Raw genomic sequence first — 22,777 nt, 5'->3', positions numbered from 1 at the left:
TGTCAGGAAAGCCTTTCGAAGTGTCCCTCGAGTCTGACACAGGCCGGGAAGCAAGGCTGCTAAAAGACTTGATTATGGACACCTAGCAACAAGCCCTGCTTCTTCCTGGGCCCGGCTACCTCCTGGCTTTCCTCTCTTCCCCTCCAGGCTCCCAGAGAACCAGGGCCTCATTCCCACACAGCTATAGGCAGCACTCTTCCCCAGCACAGCAGGTGCACCTCCACAAGGCCCTCTTGGGTCATCCCAGAACAGCAGGGCCAGTGCATTTTATCGGCACTGGACCAGCTCCCATCTAGTAAGTGGGCAGTGAGGTTATACAATGAAGATTCTTGTGGGGTTCGGTGATGTGTTCCCTCACATCCACAGGAGTGCAAGGGAAGAGAGGAAGTTCAAAAACATTCACGTTCCTTAGCCCCGAAGTAAGGCCTGAGTTGTCCAGCCCAAGGAGGTGGTCCAGAGCCCCATGCGGCTTTTTACAAAAAGCCTCATGCACATAAAAGCTCAGTGGCAGTTATGAGGTTTTGAGACGATCTCACGGTGTGCTCCAGGCTGACCTAGAACTTCAGCTCCTGCTGGACTCGTGGGTGGGTATGTGCTGCCACATCTGTTTTGTTTTGTTTTTTTGTAAATGGATGAAACAACATCTTCTTTGACAGGTGAGGAGGTTAAATTAAGGTGCACATTTATTAGACCCTTCATAGAGAATTTCTTTCTTTCTTTCTTTCTTTTTTTTTCTGTCTTTCTGAGACAGGGTCTCCCTATAGCCCCAGCTGGCCTAGAACTCACTATGTAGACCAGGCTGGCCTTGAACTCACAGAGATCTGCCTGCCTCCTACATGCTAGGTTTAAAGACATGTCACCACCACACCCAGCCATAAAGAACTCTTAACATGTTCCCAGTCTAAGTTATTATTTTGCTGATTTTTTTGGTGTGCATGTGTGTGCAAGTGCACATGTGTGCCCATGCATTTGGAAGCTAGAGGAATCTGAGGTCACTAGGAACACCATGCATCCTGTGTTTTCAGTGAAGATCTCTCAGTGGCCTGGAGCTCACCCATTAGGCTAGGCTAGCTTCCAGCGAGCGCCTGCCAGCGAGCGCCAAGATGCCCCGTCTCTGCCTCCCCAGTGCTGGATTATAAGTGTGTACCACTACACCTGACTTCCTTATGTGAGTTCCAGGACTGAATGCAGGGCCTCATGTTTGTAGGCAAGCTGCACTCAGTTCATTTTTTTTTAAGTTTATTTGCCTAGCAACTGGGGTACATGCCTTTAATCCCAGCACTCAGGAGGCAAAGGTGGGTCTACATAGCAAGTTCCAGGCCAGATGTGGCTACAAGGAGACCCTGTCTCAAAAACAGAAATAAAAAATTTTTATTTTATGTGTGTTTTGCCTGGTGCCAGAAGAGGCCAGAAGAGGGTGTCAGATCCCCTGGAACTGGAGTTATAGACAGTTGTTAGCTACCATGTGTGCTAGGAACCAAGTGGGTCCTTTGTAAGAAGCCAGGGCTCATAACTGCTGAGTCCTCTTTCCAGCCCCTTGGTTCACTTTTTAAGGTACATTTAGTATCAATTTTCAAAGAGCACACACTCCCACAAGCAAAAAGGAAATATATCGAAGGTTGTGGTCACCTCTGCTAAGAGCCAGGGTGACAGGCAACTTTCACGTTTACATTTATGGCTTTTTTCCCATCTGGGAGTCCCGTGGTATCATGACCTCTGCTGTTGGACTTTTAGGGGTCTAGTACCTGCCCCTCTAAAGTTGCTGGGGTACTTTTGCTGGAGGTGGCCCCCCTCCCACCCCAGTGAAAGCATTTTGAAGCTGCTACATCAGCCCTCGCCATAGGTGGCTTCCTGCCAGTCACTAGAGAAGACATGAGGGGCTCACCCTGAGCTGCTGCAGCGCCATGCATGCCGCCCGCTGGAGTTTGGCATCGCTGTCATTCAAGGCATTGGTGTAGAACAGCAGAGCCTAGGGGAAGGGACCGTGAGGACAGATGGGTCAGGACAGGCAAGGTCACCCACCCATTAAGTGCTCCGGGGACCCAAGCTCAGCTCACCCTTCTCTAAGCAAAACTGGGGTGGGGGGAGGGGGCTGTCAATCATGTCAATCAATTGGGTCAGGTGGATCATCCGGAGATGGATTGACTTAGCTCCTAAGACTGAGCCCAGGGCAATAAAGTGATCACTCTGAACAGCGTTCTTCAACTATACTAAAATACTCATTCAGACAAGTCACATGGCCAGCTCAGAATAGCAGAGCACAGGTCATCCTCATGTGGTGGAGGTGGCTGGGCTGCTCCCAGGTCCCTTCCACCCTCAGATCTGGCCATGCCTCCTCAGTTACACACAAGTCCCCAAGTCACTGCACCTCTTTGAACCTAACAGCCCAGTGACAAGCTGGAGCTGGTCATGGAGTTGTGGCCCCCTCTGCAGGAGAGCCCAGCATTGTCACTGTCAAGGAGAGCCCAGGCTAGGGCCAGTGGCCACACCACCCCCAACTGCAGTGATGATGGCCTAAGTACAGAATTGGCACCAAGGGACCTGTGCCCAAAGCTGGCTAAAAGAATGGCTAACTAGGGCTGGACGTGGTGGTGCATGCCTTTAATTCCAGCTCTTGGGAGGCAGAGGGACATTTTATATTCACCTCCTATTTCTAACCCAAAGGAAACAGACTACCAGCACCCCCCAGTTCACAGAGCCTCTCATGCCACAACTGGAGCCTTTCACAATAGTAGTAAAAGACACACACCACCTGTGCCCAGAAACAAAAATAAACGTGAGTCCAGGGAAGCCCGCCAATGCAAATGAATTTTCAGAACCCTAGAAGACAGAAACACCACACCACACCATGTGGTTAGCAAAGGCTAGATAGTGTGGAACAAGCTCTTTAAGAGATGAATTGCCTCCAGAAGGGAGGGGGATGGAAGCTTTGATTAGAGGAAATGCAGGTCACCAGACAGTCACAGATCCATAGAATAGCCAATTCTGGGTTTCCAAACGGATCAAACATCACCTGTTACCAGCTAAGAGAAGTATTAATTGAAAAGAAGTGAGGGCAAGAAAGGGCCAGCAAGATGGCTCAGTGTGTAAAGGTGCCTGAGGCCAAACCTGAGACTGAGTTCAATCCCCCAGAGCCCACATGATGAAGGGAGGAAACTGACTGCTGCAGGTTGTCCTCTGACCTCTAGACTCATGATATGGCAAGCACATGTATGTGAGTACACACATACATACACATGTGCACATGCCCGCGTGCACACACACACAATAAATAATTTTCTTGAAAAAAAACTAAGAAAGACACTGCACAGGTGACTCAGAAAGACCACCCTATGAGCAAGGCTGTGAGCTGGTGCTGGGTATCCCTCACATCACCCTAGTGACCCCAGTTCATGTTCAGCCTCCTTGGAACATCCAAACCCCAAATCTTACAATGAACATAGCCCCTGTCACACTTTTGTACAGGAACACACCCAGCCAGGAGGCACATGTGCACACATGGGCTCTCAACCTCTCTCTCTCTCTCTCTCTCTCTCTCTCTCTCTCTCTCTCTCTCACACACACACACACACACACACACACACACACACACACCCACACACACACACACACACACACACACACACACACACACACCATACCTTCTCCCGGAAGTATCTATCCCTGGCCGCATTGGCCAGGCGTGCACTGGCCGCCCTGCACAACCTGGGAGGCCCATCCAGCTGCAGCAGTGCCCAGGCTTGCAGTGTCTGGGGCAGGGGCTGGAGCTGGCCCAAACGCTTCCCCCGAAGCTTCTTCACAGCCTTGGCTGGGCCTGTACAGTGCAACTCCTCAATTAGTGTAACTGGAAGACAGGGAGTGACAGTGCCATGAGCTTGAGAAGCAGCAGCTCCAGGCGGGAGCAAGGTTCCCCAGCCTCAGAATCAGACGTTTCCACAAAGTGATCAGACACATCCTGAAAATGAACAGAACCGCAGCTCAGTGGGGCATGTGCACCTGTGATCCTAGCACTTGGGAGGCTGAGGCAGGAGGATATTAAGTTCAAGGTCAGCCTGGGCTATGTGGTGAGACCCTAATTCTAGAAACAACAGAAAAACCAAGCCCAAACCTCTAGGGCCTCTGGCCAGCTGGGCCTGCCCCCTCCGCCCCTTTTCTCCAAGGCTGTGCTGGGCTTGGCTTTGCCTCTCCCTGCTTACAGGGCATCCCCTCCTGTTGATTCCCCAGTTAGTGGACTGGAGTCTCTGGGTCCATCTCAATTCTTCTAACAGTCAAAGGGAGAGTTGCTGTGATTCAGAATTGTGACCTGACAGCCAGAGGGGACAAAGGGGCCCCAGGACTCTGCTGTAACCACCAACTCTGCTGCTACCTTCCTTGGTGAGCTGGGCCAGGTGCTTCTCCAGGTCGGTGACGCTCTGCTGTTGCAGGTACCTGTGGAACTGGAACCAGGTGACCGTCTGCTCTTCTGGGAACCCAGCTGTGGGCAGCAGCCCACCACAGCTGACCACCTGCTCCAGAAACCTGCGACACACTGTCAGAGGGAATGTCTGTGAGGGGAAACTGAGGCCTCAGCTGGCCTCTCAATGAGCAGGGCAGTGTCAGGCAAGAGGGACTATGGGGAAGGAAGTCCAGACATTGGGCACCTTAGTGAGGCCCCTTAGAGTCAGCAGAGTCCCCTTTCTGGGCCCCTCTCCACCTGAGAAGTCTGACAGCTGCCAATAAACTTCATTTTCACTTTGTCATCTATTTTCCTGTCTTTTAATTCTTTGATTGATGGAAAGAGCCCAATCAGCCAGCCAGTACTGTGAACCCCATCTCTCAGAGTCCAGCATACACTTGTACTAAGCGGCCTGGAGAGTGGAAGGGACTTCAAATGTCGCCAGTTGGAATGCAACTGTCACCCTCATTGATTTGCTCAACAGAAAAATCTACAGCTGCCAACACCACACCTCGCCTGCACACCCTTCTAACAGTGGCCTGTGACCCTGTTAGGCTCTTCGGGAGGCATAGTTGTGTCCCCAGACAACTGGTGTCAGCACTCACTTAGGGATCCTCAGCCTGCTCCCAGGGCCATGCAAACATGCACAGATATGGAGAGGGCAGCCACAGGGCCCTTCCCTGTGGAGTAGGGAGGTAGGGAGGACACTACCTATTTCCAGCTGGCCCGGGTACTTCCCTCGGACTCGATGCAGGAACATCTTCTTGAGCTGGCTCAGGAGAGTGCTGGCGGGGCAGGCCAGGACTCCACCAGGCTGTGTACAGCTTTTCCACAGTGCCAGCCCGCCCTTCCTTCGAGAAGCCTGGGGAATGACTGAGAGCCGGCAATAGCTGAGCAGCCTGGGTAGGAGCAGCCACAGGCGCCACAGACCTTCCTCCACCAGAACCCAAGGTTGAAGTCAGGGCAAGTGACCAACTTGGGGACCCTCCCTCAGGCCCAAATCCAAGTGACCCAGAAGGAGCAGCCTTGACTCTGAGCACTGTCCCTGGTCCCCATCTGCAGTCCTCACAACACCCCAGTGTCAGCTATGTTGCCAGCTACTCTGATGGACTAGAAACCTGGACTCTCCAAAGCAGGTCCACAGGGGGAGACAGAACAGCACATGCACTTGTGCAAGCTCATGGGGAATCTGCCCATCAGTGGAGGATGGGGGAAGGAAGGGGAAGCCCTGGGTGCCAACACTAGTCACCACCACCTGGTGGTCTGTGGCCAGTGTCACTTACTCTCATCAACGGCTGTGGCCTTGCTGACCTTCTCAAAGTCAAGGTCAGACAGCACCTCTAGGATCTGTTTTTGCTGCACTGCTTCCTCCAGGAGGTAATCCTCAACTATCCTCGACAAATTAGGGGAGGCCAGTTTCTAAAAGCAGCAGAGGTGTACAGGTTAGCCTCATAGGCCCTCTGAGATTGTCCCTCATGCCTCGACTCCCAGCTGCCCACAGCCACACTGTCCCAAAGGTGACCTGGGGACTTCCCCTCCACTAAGCTGAACCCCCAGGGGTCACCTTTGCCCCCAGAAGAGGCCAGCTTGCTGAAAAGTTCAGCCAATCATCACTACAAAGCAGGGAAAGAGGGCTAGGCCCATTGGAACCCCAGGTACAGCTCAGCTTGAAGCCCACCATGGTGGTGTTCAGCTTAAAGGATTAGGCTGTAGCTGGGTCAGTTGGGATAGGGGCTCTGGTAGCTACAGACAGATGACACAGCCACAGCCTCACTTTGGAGCTTGGATATGAACTTTCAGCCCCACCCCAGGCTTTCCCACACCTTCAAGCCCAGTGTCCAACCCCAGCTGAGTCCAGTCACCTGTAGCAAGGCCTTGCAGACTTTGAGGTGGACTGTAAGCAGCAAGTCCAGCTCGGGGGAACCAGCTGTGAGTTCATTGGGTGACACCTTCAGTGATGGCTGAGGGGGTGGGGGACTGTCCTTCCTGAGGGGACAGAGAAGAACTGGGTGACCTTTGGGACCCCTCCCTCCGCAGAGACCAGATCAGAGAGGCCAGTTCCAGGTCCCAGGGGCATGGAAGGGGCTCAACCCAGGAAAAAGGAAGCAAGCTGGCAATCATACAGTTATGGAGGGTGGGGGCTCCTAGAGTGACTTGAGGTTCTGGCCAGTCCCTGTTCTGTGGCTCTGGGCATGTTGCCCTTGGAGCCTTGGTTTTCTCTTCTGTGAAGTGGGTAGGAAACCCTGACTCAGGGTAAGGATGATTGAGTGAACAAGATGCCTGGTATCCAGCCAACAAGGGCAGAGCTGAGCCCCAGTGCGGTCTAACCAGCTCTCCAAAGCTCATGGAGAAGAACTCTGGCTTGGAATCTGTGTCCACCCTATGAGACTACTGTACAGAAGGAAGTGGAAGCTGTGCCCTTCTGTGATGCTGGAGTCTGTGAACAGGTGTGGCCCTGGGCCCCAGCCTGACCAAGGCAGGTGGTATGGGGATAGACAGTGTGACTAGGGCAGGATATGTAGGGACAGATGGTATGACCAGGACAGGAGGTGTGGTGGATGGGGTCAGCTGGTGGTCCAAAGGGGGCTAGAGTGGGCAAGGTGGTTTTAGGGAGCTCGGTCAGTGTAGAAACAGGTAAGGTCAAGGTAGGGGCTTGTTAGGTGCTGCTATTATTGTCAAAGTTTTTATTTATTTATTGTTTATGTTCAGTTTGGGAGTCTTTAACGGCTAAACCATCTCTCCTTGTCAGGTTTTGAAAGAACATTCGGTAGAGCAGGAGGCTAGGGACCTGGGTGGGCCATTATCCCCTCAGTGGCCATGAAGGCCTGCTCTATGGTGACAGTGTCATGGAGGGGGCACCATGCATAATAAAACTACATGTGATTGGGGCCAAGGGATATGAAAGTCCAGAGGGGTCCCCACTGGGGATGCACTCACCCAGTAGCCTGGGAGCCCTCAAACAGGGACAATTCATCGCTGGCAAGGTCGGCATTCAGGAAGGCGAAGCTCTCCAGGATGCAGTCCATCAGGCTCTGTGCAGACACGGGCTCCCGCTGTGCCCCACGGGACTGTGGACAAGTGCCAGGCTGAAGGCTCTGCCACCCAGCACCAGACAGGATGCTGCTGGGGCCTCATCACTGGCATCCAGGTCACAGCCTCACATACCAATCCCAGCATGAGCCTGTGGTCCCATGGACGTGCCTGGGGTGCAGTACTTCTGGTGCTAACCCAAGTGGCCGAGACACCATGAAGATTACAGGGGAGCTAGATTTGAAAGACTCATCTAAGTTCCCAACACCCATGGGACAAACAGGGAGAGACACCCAGGTGTGTCAGATGTACAAGGCAGGGCTCCCCACAAGAAGGTGCCACTCTGTGCAGCTGACACCTGCCCTATGGGGGACGAGAGACCAGCCCTGCTGCCCAATGGCACAAAGGCTCGCTTCTAAGCAAGTCCAGAAACCTGTTTTCCTCTCAGGGGTTCAGAAGCTATAGGAGAGTCGGCCTGTGGGAGCCACCTCCTGCCACTGCACAAGTCACTGGAGCCTCCCATGGCAGCCTTGCTCCTGGAGATGCTTATTTTCTCCTCTCCAACCCCAGATTGACTGCAGGGCTGTGCTTCCTCCCATACCCAGCACACCAGGCCTGTGTCACACTGACCACCCCCAAAATAGCCCAACAGAGGTGCTGGGTAAAGATGAACCTACGACAGAAATCCTTGAACAATAAGAAAATAATAAGCTTGATTGTAAAGGTTTTACTTCAATTGAAACAAAGCTCCACAAGCACACGTGTGCACGTATGCACACGGGACACAGTTGGTTCATGTTATTTGAGGTAGTTGTGTCAGCAAACAGATGAAATTAGCAAACCTGACCCGTGGTGCCTGGCTAACCCTGGGTTAGGTTCCCTTGAACTCCCAGGCTTTGTGTTGGCCTTTGATCAGCCAACCAGTAGAAACGTGTGTGCACTTAAAGATGCCGAGCTTTTCTTTGTGTGTGTGTTCATGTGTAAGGGGGTGCCATGCACATGCGTGGTGTGTGGAGGCCAGAGGACAACCTCAGGGGTCATTCCTTAGGAGCTGTCCTTGGTTTTAGTTTTGTTTTTTCTTTTTTCTTTGGTCTTTTTTTTGAGACAGGGTCTCCCTGTAGCCCCAGCTGGCCTGGAACTCACTATGTAGACCAGGCTGGCCTTGAACTCACAGAGATCCACCTGCCTCTGCCTCCCAAGTGCTGGGATTAAAGGCATGCGCCACCACACCCCACTAGTTTTGAGACAGGGTGTCTTACTAATTAGGCTAGTCTGGCTGGTCGGCCAGTGAGCTCCTGGGACCCTTTTGTCTACACCTCCCCAGTACTGGGGTTACAAGTGCATACCAACATGCCTGGCTTTTTATGCAAGTTCTGGGGATTGAACTTCTCCTTGTGTGGCAAGCACGTTACTGGCTGGGCCATCTCCCCAGACCTTGAAGACAATTGATTTCATAGATATTGACACATTACCCTTGAACTCCCATCTAACACGAACTTTCTCCATTGGACACATCAAGGCAAGAAGGCACCACCTCAGCCTGGAAGGTGCACACTGGACAACCTTCCAGTTTTGGTTTTTGTCACTACAACCTCCCCTCCCCCAAATGATAGCCAAAGAGCCTGTGTGCTGATCCCAGGGTTCCACATAACTCTTAGCAAGGAAATGAATTCCAAAAGAGATGTGTGAGCGCACGCCTTTAATCCCAGCTATCAGGAGGCAGAGGCAAGTCTGATCTATATAGTAAGTTCCAGGCCAGCTGGGGCTACAGTGGGACCCTGTCACAAAAAACCAACCAACCAAAGAAACAAACAAAAGAGCTGTGTGAGGGAGAGGATCTCCTGTGTGTGTGTGTGTGTGTGTGTGTGTGTGTGTGTGTCTATGTATATATCTGTGTCTGTGTGTCTATGTATAGATTTGTGTGTTTCTGTACCTGTGTGTGTCTATATGTTTGTGTGTCTTTGTGTGTGTCTGTGTATCTGTGTGTACATACACATCTACATGTGTGTAAGAGTCTGGAGAGATGGCTCAGCATTTGAGTACTTGCTGCTCTTGCAGAGGACTCAAATTTGGTTCCCAGCACTCCAGAGGATCCAATGCCCTCTTCTGGCCTCTTGGACACCTGAACACACATGCACATACATACATGCAGACATATACCTATACATAAAAAATAAAATAGAGCCAGGCATGGTGGCACACACCTGTAGTCCCAGCACTTGGGAGGCAGAGGCAGGCAGATCTCTGTGAGTTCAAGCCCAGCCTGGTCTACATAGTGAGAGGTTTCCTGTAAGCATAAAATGTCTTTAAAAAAGGGTTTGGCGAGATGGCTCAGCAGTTAAGAACATTGGTTGTTCTTGCAGAAAACCCGGGTTTGAATCCCAGCATCCACATGGCCGCTAACAACTGTCTGTAACTCCAGTCCCAGGGGATCTGACAGCCTCTTCTGACCTCCACCGGCATTGCATAACATGGGTGCACTTACCTACATGCAGGCAATACATGCATACACATAAAAATAATAAATAAAATTTTAAAAAATAAAATAACAAATAAAAATCTTTAAATGTGTGTAAATGAGCCAGGCAAGGTAGCACACACATATAATCTCAGCCTTCTAAGGCTGAGGCAGGAGAATTTCAAGTTCAAGGTCAGCCTGGGCCTCTTAGCAAAACTGAACTCCTTTCTCAAAAGGCACACAAAGTATATAAAAGGGTATGTCAATGATTTCTCTTTCAAAAGTCAAACTGAAAACAGGGCGTGCAGTTATTTTTATTGTTCTTGGTTATATTGTTGAAAGAGAGAGGATTCTGTCGATGTTTTAAATTGTTGCATTATCACAGGATGCTTATGCAAAGTGGATACGGTTTTTCAATACAGAAAAATGAAAGAAGTGTGTGCTTGCTGATTCAAATTGTTCCACATGTAAACACTGAAAAAGTACAAAAAGAAGTGACATTCTTCCTCAAATTCTTTTCTTGACGTGCTCAGGCAGGTCCTTTTAAAGGTGAAAAGCAGTGGAGGTTTTTCCAAGATATTAGATATAAAATGAGAAATGGGAATTTCACCTGTGCTGACGTGGGACGAGGTCAGGGTGGGAATAAGATGGAACTATAATATTTAGCCGGGTGTGGTGGCGCACGCCTTTAATCCCAGCACTTGGGAGGCAGAAGCAGGTGGATCTTTGTGAGTTTGAAGCCAGCCTGGTCTACATAGCAAGTTCCAGGACAGCTGGAGCGACAGGGAGACCTGTCTCAAAAAGAAAAAAAGAAGAAAAAAGTGAAGCAGTTCAGAGTGCAGAGCAAAAGTGAGTCTTACATAAAAGAGTGGGCTCAGCAGCGGAAGTAAAAGCGTGGTGTGCGGTCTACAGTGGGCTCAGCAGCGGAAGTAAAAGCATGCGTGTGCGGTCTACATTTTATTTTATGTATTTAAAAATGTAAACAAAAAAGAATACTCTGTCCAGGCCAGTGGCTCCAGTAGCCACTGCTGTTGAAGCCTGCTGACCTGCAAAGGAGAAGGCTCTCGGTGGCGTAGATGAGGCTGGTTGTGGCTACAGGCTTTCCACAAACTTGGCTCTGGCTCCAAATTCTTAATCCAAAACTGCAGCACCCATCACCCACACATGTCAGAAGATTCTTGGGGGAACCAGGCTCTGACTGGACATGGAGCAAGTGACCCTCTGTAAGCTCCCGCCTGCCCTTGGTACCTTCCTCCCAAGCCTTGACAAGTGAGGAAACTGAGGCTGAGAGAGACTCTGCCCACCCAGGTCACATAGGGGTGAGGCTGGGATGCTAGTGTGGGCTGACTGATCCCTGTGCCTGCTCCCAGGCCTCAGACCATCAGCAAAACAGAGCTGCTGTCCATTGCGGGGTGGGCATACCTTCAGCCGGTCCCTGAGGCTGAGGACCTGGTATTCCAGCTCCCGGAGCTGGGGTTGCATGGGGCTTGCAGACCTCAGCAACTCCAGCACCTCCTGCAGGGGGCCCTCCACTCCGTCCCCCACATCTCCTTCCTCCTGGCCCTTCCGGCTTGTTGGCACCACACAGCTGTGGACTGGGGTGACCAGCAGGGGGGCCGGGCTCTCTCCTCCCAAGTCTCTCCAGCCAGGCTGCTCCACAAGCGTGCCCCCTGCAGGGTGAGCCAGGCCTGGCAGCAGGCCCAGGGGCAGGGGCCCCTCCTGGGTCTCCTCTTCTATGCAGGCTGTGGGGCCAGCAGGCATAGGCAGGAACCCCACATCTGAGGTGGAAGCAGATGTGCTGGTCTCAGTGTCTCGAGGGTCCTCAGAGCTAAAGGAGTCCATCTCCAGCAGCTCCTGGCTTCGGCTCCGCAGGCTGGGGCCCTGCAGCTCACTGTTGGTCAGGTAGCTGAGGATGGAGGTGGCCCTTGGCCGGCCCAGTAGCAAAGTGTGCTGTACCGGCTGCTGCAGGACAGACTGGAAAGAGGATACAAGAACCAGTCAGCAGCCACCCCAGGAACTGTGCCCAGACCCCTAGAGAGGCTCTCTCTGCAGTCCCCTGCATGGCGAAAGAAGGTGCAAGAACGCGCGCCAGCACCCCCCCGGGGACCGCGCCCACGCCCCGAGGAGGGTTGCCCCTGGGGGCCCCCGCGGGGGGGGGGGGGGGGGGGTTCTGCCAAGGAGACTGGCATCTCAGAGGTGCTGAAAACACCCTGTCAGTCCTCTCACTCATACCCTCAAGCTTCATCCTCAATGTTTCACCCTCATGTTCCTGCCCCAGGACCTTTGCACTGATTGTGCTCTCTGCTTGGAACTACCTTGCACACATGCCCCTACCAACACCATCATAGGAGCCCATCCCTGGATACCCCCTAGATGCCCAGTAGTCCCCTCCTCATCTGCTCTGTCCCAGGGTTCTCCCACCCTTCAGAGCATCTTTGGAGTTCCCTGACCTGGACAATGTCACCTGGGGACCCTCCTCACCTGACTAGAGCCCAGCAGAGTTATGGATGAGCAACATGAACCAGTGAGGGCCCTGATTTATACCCTGTGTTCCCTAAGCTGCTGCAGGGCCTCCTATCACCTCATTGGCTCTCAGCACACCCTGTAAGGGTGGCACTGTCTAGCCAGGACAGTCCTCTGAGGAACACAGACCATACATACCTGCCCCTCAGCAAAGGGACCCTTGTGATTTGCTGGAGGCCCACTTTTTCTCACCAGAAGACTTTTAAACACTTAGCAGTTAGTAACTCATTTAACCTTACCACAACCATACCATGCTGTTAATCCCATTACTCTGATACAGGAACTGAAGTCCAGAGAGGCTAATTGTCTGCCTCAGGTCACACAGCAGGTGGCAGGCACAGCAGAACTTGAACTACATGGTTTTTAACTGGTACTCTGGGCCCCAGCAGCCAGATGAGAAAAGTCCTGGTAGCACTGTCCAGGTGCTGAGGCTGCTCTCCCAACTGCTATCCTACTCTGAAGAATAACGAGCTTCCTCCAGATGCCCAGAGCTCCTGGACTGAGGAGTAACTTCCTGAATTAAACACTCAATGCTGCGACATCCAATTCTGGAACATTGCAAATATTTCAACAGAAAGATTACCACTGATAGCTGAGCATGGTGGTACATGCCTTTAATCCCCGTACTTGGGATGCAGAGGCAGGTGGATCTCTTTGAGGCTAGCCTGGTCTACATCAGGAGTTCCAGAGTTCCAGACCAGCCAGGCTTACATAGTGACACCTACCCGGTCTCAAAAAGAAAGAGGAGAGAGAAAGAGAGAGAGAGAGAGAGAGAGAGAGAGAGAGAGAGAGAGAGAATAAATAAGCCAAGAAATTTCCCTCCACAAGTTGCTCACATGAAGCCACCCTCCCTACCAACAGAAGGGTGGCCCAGCTTGACCTCACTCTCACTCTGGGCTGGGCAGCACATCTGGCTCTGGTCCCTGTTCTCAAGCTCTGTGTTGAGAAGGGGTCTGGTGTTTCCCCACCTTTGTGGTGGCTGCCATGTGCTGATGTCCACACCTAAGGGGGAGGGACGCTCTGGGACCCAGGACCCTGATTGGGACACAAGCTTAGGAGAAACGTGCCCACTGGAGTTGTTTACTGCTTGCAGTAAGCCATAGCACAACACCAAAACTACCTCTGCATCTTTTGGATAAAAAGGCAGCCGCATGTGGACCAGTGTGTGGAGCAGGTTAAGAAAAGTTCCTGTGGGGCTGGAGAGATGGCTCAGCAGTTAAGATAGCTGCTCTTGCTAAGGACCTGGGTTCTGTACCCAACACCCACATGGTGGCTAACAACCACCTGTAACTCCAGTTCCAGGAGATCTAAGCCCTCTTCTGGCCTCCACGGGCATTGACTAACACGAGTGCACTTAGATACATGTAGGCACTATACTCATACACATAAAATAAAAGGTCCCAGAGCTGGAGAGATGGCTCAGTGGTTAAAAACATTGCTGCTCTTGTAGAAGACCCAGGTTTGAATCCCAGCACCCACATCGTGGCTAACAACCATCCATAACTCCTGTTCCAGGGGATCCGAGACCCTCTTCTGTCCTCCACGGCATTGCATGACACAGGTGCACTTACACACATGCAGGCATAACACTCACACACATAAAATAAAAATAAATAAATAAATGTAAAAAAAATAATAAAATAAAAGGTTTTTGTGACTGAGGGACTGTCCCAAGGACAATACCCAGGAAGGCTGAAGATGTCAATGCACACAGCTGGCAGTATCCCTAGGAGGGATGGGGAGGGTAGTCCTGGCTCTGAGAAGACCCTGATCCCTAGAGTTCAAAGGGAGCAGATTGCTTTCCTATGCAAGGCTCCAGATCACGCTCCTAGAAGCCCTAAATCTTAACGGCAAGGTGGAGGCCATGGACAGGGCTGGGGGAAGGATGCCCCTACACAGCATCACTCCAGGTGTACAGAGCACCGACAGAGGCAGGCCAGCACCACGGAAGACAGCCCTGCAGCCCCAACAGAGGCTGAGCCCCTAGCAGGCCACACCCCACACTGTCCGGCCAGGAGCAGCCTCACTTACCAGGTAGTATCTGTCCCGGAAGGTGGGGGTACTCGGTGGCGTCCAGGTATACAGGGAGCCCTTCCTGCTGCCCACAGAGAACCTGCTCACAGGGCTGGGCGACAGCAGCAGGCTCTCAGAGTCCAAGGGGCTGCAGGGGAGAACAAAGGCCGTCAGGGGCTGACTTCTGTGTGTGAAGGCTCTACTATGTCCTTCCCACAAACCCTCCTGTTGACTGCGGACAGTTCTGTGGCCACATTATTTACACAGGAGGAAATGAAGGTTCCAACATAGTTTGCTTGGGCCAGTGTCACCTCCCATAAGCAAGGACAGAACCCACCCAGCCTCGGTGGAGGAGCCTCAGGCTGAGGAGGCCAGGAGGTAGCATGCTCCTCAGCTGGGGGTGCACTGAGGCCACTCTTACCATGAGAGCCTGGAGGGGGGAATCTATGGCACCTCCTCCTGAGGGCACCTGTGGCCAGCAGGACTCTGGGTCCTGGGAGTAGCCGGTTAGGGTTGTAGTGTGCCTAGCACCTACCACACTAATGCTTGGTGTTGGGGGGTCCCGGGTGATTGAGCTAGACTAGTGTTCTTAGCTCTTCATCCTGCTGCACCTGCTCTGGGAACAGAGAGGGGGTCCCTGGAAACACAAGGGAGCTCTGCTGCTGACAACAAAAGTTCTAGAAACTGTAGTCCTTGAAGGTGGCACAGGGCAGAGCTCTGACTCCAGCACAGGTGGTTCTCCCGAACCTGGGCCTCACAGGTCTGGGGCTCAGAAGAACTCAAGGTGACAGCTCAGCCCTGGACTGGAGGGGACTGGGGACAATCAACAATGGGAGGCCTTCATAAGCAGAGGGGCGCTCCTCTGAGGGACCAAGGGAGAAGGCCCCTGGAACGAGTCCTGGCTCAGCTGGGTGTCACATTCAATGTGTCAAAAGTGACAGAACTCAAGGTCAGGATTCAAAGTCACGGGGCATGGGGGAGGAAGGGACAGGGCTATAGCAAGAGCCAGGCTCGCTTGGCTGAGGGCAGGATATGAGAGGCAGTGAAGGTGGGCAACGACAGAGAAGGCTGTGGAAGAGCTGGCCGGGATGTGCCAGGCCCTTGCCTGGGGGTTGAGGTGACCCTGGGGAGGGCACTGCTGGCACAGTGGCCACTCACTTCCATAGCACCTCCAGCTGCAGTTTGATGGTGCCCAGCTCTGTGACATCCACCACCACGACCTGTGGCCGAGCTGTGAAGAAGTCGATGACATCACACATCACAGAGCCCACCACCATTGAGCTCAGGCCCCGAAGCTCGGTCACCTGGGGACAGGATGTGGCATCTGAGCCTAGCACCCAGTGTGCCAGGCCCCACCCTAGGTCTCACCCCAGGTCCCTGCCTACCTTGATCTCGAGATTCTCGTGCAGTGTGGGCACAAAGGCCTTCTCCTCTTCATCCCAGGTCTGGCTGTCATCCGGCTCAATCCGACCCTTCAGCCTCCACCGCTGACGACCCAGGCGCAGGACCACCTGCAGGTGAGACCCAGGAATGGGTTCAGAGACAGCTTCAGGGGATTGCTCTCTGCCAGTCCCAGGGGTCTCCCTCCCAGAAAAAAGGACAGTCCCTGGCCATACCTCATACTGGTCTCCTGGACAGAGGCGTGCATAGCCCACTAAGCCTGGAACACAGAAATGGATTGGTCTCTTCTCTGCCCCTGCCAAAGGACCACAAGGACCCAGGGGTGCGCTGTGTGCCTGGTAGCACAGGGAGGACAAGAGGTCTCAATTGCTGGGGCTTGGGGAGCATCACAGCAAGCCTGAGAGAGCCTACCACCTGTCCCGAGGGCAACAGTGAGGGCTGGACCTACTGGGATTCTGGCCCACATCCTCATCCCCAGCAGGCTCTCTGAGCCCCCAAGAAGAGCTAACGCCCTGCCCCCTCCTGGCCCTCACCTTTCATCTTGATGTGGAATTCGCCCAGATGAACTTCCAGGGCTCCTTCGATGAGACACATATCCTGCAAGGTCCACAGGAGGCTTAGTCACTCCCAGCCATCCCCAGCCCTGCCCGGGAGCCCAGAGAGGGGACAGAGAGAGGCCTGGGTGACCTTGGCCCACCTCTGTGCACTCGTGCAGGCTGCGGCCCAGCTCCTGCAGGCTCTCTCGGGAGGCACGGCTCTGTGGACCACTGCCAAAGGCACGCTGCATATTGGAGGCACCATCACGAAGGCGCCACTGGATGCAGTAGCCTTCGTAGAGCTCATCCACCTGTAGCAGGTATGAAGGCTGTGGGCCACCCCTGAGGGACAGCTAAGCCTGCCTACATCTACTACATCAGGAACTGTCTGTCCCCCAGCCCACCTCCACTGAATGGGGCCACTCATCTGCCACCCTAGCACCTAGAGGTCACTTACACATACTCCGTGCACAGTAAACATGAGTGGCTATGCCACGTCCCCCCTCCCAGCCTGAGTTCTCAACTGTGAAAGAGAAGGTAGGCTATTACCGGTGCTCACTCCCTGGGCCTGGGGAGAAAGGCAGAGAACCTAAGGGGCTGTCGGCAAGTCTATGCCCCAAGCCTCTAGCTTCCCCTATGGAAGCCCTCTAAGACTGAACAGCAGGCCTATCTGTGTCAACCAAGGAAAAACCCCACAGTTCTGGGGGAACCCTGACACCCCTCTTACCCACCCCAGGGCTTAGCTCCCATTACTCTTCCACTGGTCTATGGCCAAGAGTCACTGCAGCCACCACAGCACCTGCCTTGCTCACAGAAAGGTGTCCAGCTGTCCTGTCCAAGGGTCCCCTTGCTCCTGCTGCCTTCCCCATGACACCCCGTGACACCCAGAGCCACCTACTTTGCTGATGTGGAACTCCATCTTCCGAATGTGCCTCTCCACCAAGCGAGTTTGCTTTCCCCAGAAAAACAAAGGATGTTTTAAAAGAGACCTGGGCCTCCTGCCAGCCCTGTCACTCTCCACTCGGTCACAGCCCTGGGCCACGCAGACCCTCACCAAACCTTGAGGGGGGGCTCACCTTAAGCCTCAGTTTCCCCACTCGTAACATGAGGGGAAGCCCTGGGGTTCTACCCTAGGGCATCCAGGATGAAAGGCCAACTTAAACAGCCTTGTCCAGCCAGGCCAGCCTCAGCCCACCTGAAGACAACACAGGGAAGCCAGAAGTGTGCTTACCTTGTCCAAGTCATAGTAGAAAGCCTGGGGAGTGAAAGGAGGAACAGGGCGTCAGAGGCTTCATCCCAGGGGCATCTGCAAAAGCTAGTACCTGCAGGGAGTCCTGCTTTGTCTTCTCCAGTGGGTAGAATGCTGGCTGCTAACAGTCCCAGAATGATTTAAACACATTCACTGTGGGTGCCAGTTCTAGGTCTGGCATTGTTTCCCAGCTGTGTGTCCCAGGCAAGTTACTCAACCTCTCTGAGCCTCCCTTCCCTCCTATGTAAGATGGTTGAGCCAAAATACACTGTTCCTTCCTAAAGTTGCTCTTGCCAGGCGTTTTGTCACAGCAAAGAGAAAAGCAACAGTCACTCGAGTATCTATGAAGAACAAAGGACGGAGCAGGCCCTCAACACACAGGGCCACCTATCTCAGTATTCAAGAGACAGCACCACTCATGGCCAAGGAGCCAGAAAGTGAGGGACTTGGGCAGGCAGATGGGTCACCCCAAGACCCCACCTTAGCAGTGACACACTCCTATATTCTTCCACGAAGAGACCTTGGCATAGCCAGTGGTCATGGGCAGGCCACGATTCTCACAGAGAGCAGACAGCAAATATTTCAGGCTTGGCAGGCCTGCCAGTGTTGTTAGGATGGCATGCCTCTGCCCTTGTAGAGCCACAGCTGTCATGCAAAGGAAGAGGTGTGGCCACAGACTTCATTTGCATAACAGGCTCTAGGCCCACACAGGTGAGAGTCCCTCTGGGGGTTCTGTGGCGCTGGAGGAGAAAGGATATTCATTGAGATTTCATTTTTACCAGCCAGCAGCTAACGGACAACCTCTGTGAGCTTGTGCTTGTTTAATGGAGAGACATGACTAGGAAGGCAGGGGACAAGGTAAATGGGAAGTTAAAAACAGGCACATGGGTGACCTAGTGAATGCTGGGAAAGACAGAAAGGGAAGAATTACTTTCCCAACTAAGGTCTGTTTCCTATGTGTGCACTTACGTAAAATGTACATGTGAGATCATGAAATTCAAAAAGTTTTATTTATTTTGTGTGCCTAGGATTGGGGATGCAAGAGTTGGTTCTCTCCTTCTACTTATGTGGGTCCTAAAGATCAACCACAGGTCATCAAATACAAAGTATCTTTATGTACTGAGCCATCTTGCTGACTGCAAGGTCATGAAATTCAAACTCCAGTTAAGAAATAAAGTTCCAAGGCTGGAGGATTAAGAAATGAAGTTCTGGGTCTCAGTGGTTAAGAGTACTGACTGCTCTTGCAGACAACCTGGGTTCAGTTCCCAGCACCCACATGGCAGTCAACAACCATCTGTAACTCCAGTTCCAGAGGATCCAACACCTTCTTCTGGCCTCCACGGGCAATTGCAGGCACACAGTGTACTTATGTACCTGCAGGCAAAACAAGCATACACATAAAATAAAAATAAATAAATAAATAAATAAATAAATAAATAAATAAATAATTGTATTTCTTTTTTTATTTTTTATGTATATGCATGTTTTGCCTGCATGTATGTAAGCACACCCCTATCATGCAATGCCTTCAGAGGTCAGAAGAGGGTGTCAAATGCCCTGGAATTAGAGTTAGGATGGTTGTTAGCTGCCTTGTGGATGCTGGGAACTGAACCCAGGTCCTCTGAAAGAGCAGCCTGTGCTCCTAACCACTGAGCCATCTATCCACCCCTCAATTTTTTTTTATTCTTTATTTTTTTTAGAAGAATCATTTCATTACAGCTTTAACATACTCAATAACAACTTCCAGAGCAAAGATACATCTCTTTCAAAAGTGGCTATACAAAGCCCTGTAAGTCGTAAAATTGAATATTTTAACCTTTAAAAAAAGATCTCCATTTCATTTTAGAATATATTGCTCCTTGTAGAAAGACTCATTGTTTTTGCTTCTAACACTGATATGTTGGCTCATGCATCTCTAATCTGTATTCATCTGATTATTACTAGTCATAATCAGTTGCACTTGGACCCTTGGCACCTGTGTATGTCTATGAAGTCATCAGGTGGATTTCAAAGGTGATGTTTATCACCTCTACTAATTAGCATGACGTAAACTTCCATGCTTCCTCCTCAAATATATTTTTTAAAATTTGATTTTTTGTGTGTGTGTTTGTGTAGAACATCCCAAACAATCTTATTCATCTGTATACCCACCCATCTTATTCATCTATACACCCACTTCCCAGATGGCACCCTCCTATAGCCTCCCCCCCCCCACTAGAGCCCTGCTACTGTCTGCTGTGTTGTCAGCACCCCCAGCCATTCCCCAGTACTTGTCCATCTGGTGAATCTATTTAGCCTGTCTAGAGGTCTTTGTTTTAGGAAGGTCAGCTGTTCCTCATCTAGCAGCAATCAGTTGTCAATATTCTTTTAGATAAGATTGGGGTCTGCTGTTCATTTTCCCAGTTCTATGCTGGGTTACTATCTGGGAGTCCCTTTGGTCACCCTGGCCAACAATTCAAAAGAGGGTATCTCCTTTCTGGCATTGTTTCTTGTTATGTAGCCTTTAGTTATACATATGGAGTCTTAAAAAATTATATTGGCCCCTTCAATCTTTGGTTATACTTTCCTTTTGGGTGTTTAAGGCCATACAATTGGCCTAGATTAAAAAAAAATATTTTTACTCTTAAGGTCTTTTGAGGATCTGTTCCTCAGGGGTCACATGGGCTTGGGAGGAGCCCCTGGCTCCTTTTACAAGTTCTGACTATGTGAAGATAAGTCAAATGTTCTGCTTGACTATGGCTGGCTTCACTTGGAAACATGGAGGAAATGATTCCTCTGTGTTGACCCTCCTCTTTGTAGACTGGACACTGGTTCAAGTCCATCTTGTGGGGTCTCCTCAGCCTCCTTGATCAAGAAGACAGGTGACACACCACAGTTACAGGACATTTTGAGAGATGCTCATAGTCCCCTGGAACTAGTCCACCTAAGAGGGCAAGGAGCAAAAACTGTCCTTTATGTCCCTCTGACCAAATTAGTATAGGCCTCAAAGTATGTCTGTTAAACATCTAAGAAGGTTAGTTGCACCAGTCTGGTACTTTTAATTATCATGTGCCATGTGGCTAAAGGTTGGGCAAAGACCAGTTGTTCTCAGATAAACCTTGCCTAGACATATATTTCTTGATCTGGTATGTATAATTTGTCAGTAGGTTGTTGGACTAATATGGTTCCCTCTGGTTTTTAAAACTAGCTAGGCATTGTTTATCTCTCACATTGTCTCACCCCTCCATCATGGTTTTCCCTCTTAAGTTGCCCCTATTTTCCCCCTTTCTCCCTTAATAATACCCTTCTCTTATGGTCTTACCTCTCTTGAGCTCCTTCTTTCCCTTTATCCCCTAGGTTCCTTGTATACCCTTCCTTCCCCCCTCCCTTAGACTAACCCAATTTTTATCCATATCTCCCTTATTAAGGCCTGTTTCCTACTGTTCTTCTCTTTCAGGTTCTTTCTTTTCCTTTACCTCCCTGGTTCCTTTCCATTATCCTGGTTCCTGTAGTTATGTCTGGATACATACTCACTTATCAGGGCTTGGTTCTAGGATCCACATGTGAGGGAGAACATATGTCGATTTTTTTTCTGAGTCTGTTACTTCACTTAGTATAAGTTTCTAGTTCCATCCAAGTACCTGAAAATTTCATGATTTCTTCTTTCTTTACAGCCCCTCAAAAATTTTTTTTAAAAAGGAATGGAGCAGCAGGCCAGTAAGATGGCTCAGCAGATAAAGGAACTTGCCATTAAGCCTAAGGAACCCACATGGTGGAAGGAGAGAATAGATTCCTTTAAGTTGTCCTCTAACCTCCATACATGCACTGTATCAGACAAGCATTCACCCTCCTCTCCCACATAAATAAAAATAAATCTTAAATGGGCTGGATGTGGTGGCACACACCTTTAATCCCAGCACTCAGGAGACAGAAGCAGGCAGATCAACTGTGAGTTCAAGGCCAGCCTGGTCTACATAGTGAGTTCCAGGCCAGCTGGGGCTACAAGGAAACCCTATCTCCAAAAGACAAAAAAAAAAAAAGGAAAGAAAGAAAGAAAAAAAGAAAGAAATGGATGGGGCTGGAGATGTTCAGAGCACTGGCTGCTCTTGCAGAGGACATAGATTCGAATCCCTGGACCCGCATGGTAGCTAATGACTCCAGTTCCAGACGATCTGATGCCCTCTTTGGCCTCCATTGGTATTGCATGCCATGGGTGCAATTACATGCAAACATAACATTCATACACATAAAATAAAATAAAAGTTTTTTAAAAGTTTTAAAAAATATTTTATTTATTTAGCCTTTTTTTTTTTTTTTTTGTCTTTTTGCTGACCTGGAACTCACTATGTAGACCAGGCTGGCCTCGAACTCACAAAGATCCACCTGCCTCTGCCTCCCAAGTGCTGGGATTAAAGGCATACGCCACCTTGCCCTGCTCTTATTTTGCCTTTTTGAGACAGGGTCTCCTTGTAGTCCCAGCCATCCTGGAACTACGTAGACCAGTCTGGCCTCAAACTCACAAAGATCTGCCTACCTCTGCCTCCCAAGTGCTGGGATTAAAGGCGTGTGCTACCACGCCCAGCACACACACACACACACACACACATATATATATATATAATTTTTTTATTTATTTTTATTTTATGTGCTGGCATGTATTGCCTGTGTGTAGGTAAGCGCACCTGTGTTGTGCGATGCCCACGGAGAACAGAAGAGGCTGTTAGATCCCCTGGAACTGGAGTTAGGACAGTTGTTAGCTGCCATGTGGGTGTTGGGATTCAAACCCAGGTCTTCTGCAAGAACAACCAGTTTTCTTAACTGCTGAGTCACCTCTCCAGCCCCTATTATTATTATTTTTTATGTGTATCAGTGTACTGCATGCATGCAAGTGCACCTGTGCCATGCAATACCTGAGGAAGACAGAAGAGGGAGTTGGGTCCCCTGGAACTGGAATTATGGATGGTTATTAGCCCCCATGTGGGTGCTAGGATTAGAACCTGGGTCTTCTGTAAGAACAGCCAGTGCTCTAAATACTGAGCCATCTCTCCAGCCCCTTAAAAGTTTTTCTAGGGCTGGGTGTGGTGGCACACACTTTTAATCCCAGCACTTGGGAGGCAGAGGCAGGCAGATCTCTGTGAGTTTGAAGCCAGCCT

The 22,777-nt window shown here is 50.9% G+C and overlaps 1 protein-coding gene across 1 annotated transcript in view; it reads right to left on the bottom strand.

Moving 5' to 3' along the window:
• Positions 1-22,777, bottom strand: part of Ripor3 (RIPOR family member 3) — an 87,826-nt gene that overhangs the window by 1,713 nt on the left and 63,336 nt on the right. Inside the window, exons 5-20 of the mRNA XM_008835160.3 lie at positions 17,628-17,651; positions 17,295-17,348; positions 16,558-16,707; positions 16,394-16,457; positions 16,076-16,119; positions 15,845-15,970; positions 15,618-15,763; positions 14,478-14,607; positions 11,346-11,897; positions 7,373-7,503; positions 6,298-6,421; positions 5,719-5,854; positions 5,147-5,308; positions 4,367-4,528; positions 3,642-3,844; positions 1,886-1,969 (exon numbers count right to left, since the gene is read on the bottom strand). Of these exons, the coding sequence (XP_008833382.1) occupies positions 1,886-1,969; positions 3,642-3,844; positions 4,367-4,528; positions 5,147-5,308; positions 5,719-5,854; positions 6,298-6,421; positions 7,373-7,503; positions 11,346-11,897; positions 14,478-14,607; positions 15,618-15,763; positions 15,845-15,970; positions 16,076-16,119; positions 16,394-16,457; positions 16,558-16,707; positions 17,295-17,348; positions 17,628-17,651 (2,292 nt within the window). The remainder of the gene's footprint in view (positions 1-1,885; positions 1,970-3,641; positions 3,845-4,366; positions 4,529-5,146; positions 5,309-5,718; positions 5,855-6,297; positions 6,422-7,372; positions 7,504-11,345; positions 11,898-14,477; positions 14,608-15,617; positions 15,764-15,844; positions 15,971-16,075; positions 16,120-16,393; positions 16,458-16,557; positions 16,708-17,294; positions 17,349-17,627; positions 17,652-22,777) is intronic.

This window comes from Nannospalax galili, unplaced genomic scaffold (genome assembly GCF_000622305.1).
Source record: "Nannospalax galili isolate Female #2095 unplaced genomic scaffold, S.galili_v1.0 scaffold596, whole genome shotgun sequence".
NCBI classification, from domain to species: domain Eukaryota; kingdom Metazoa; phylum Chordata; class Mammalia; order Rodentia; family Spalacidae; genus Nannospalax; species Nannospalax galili.
This window is presented reverse-complemented; position numbering and strand designations above follow the sequence as displayed.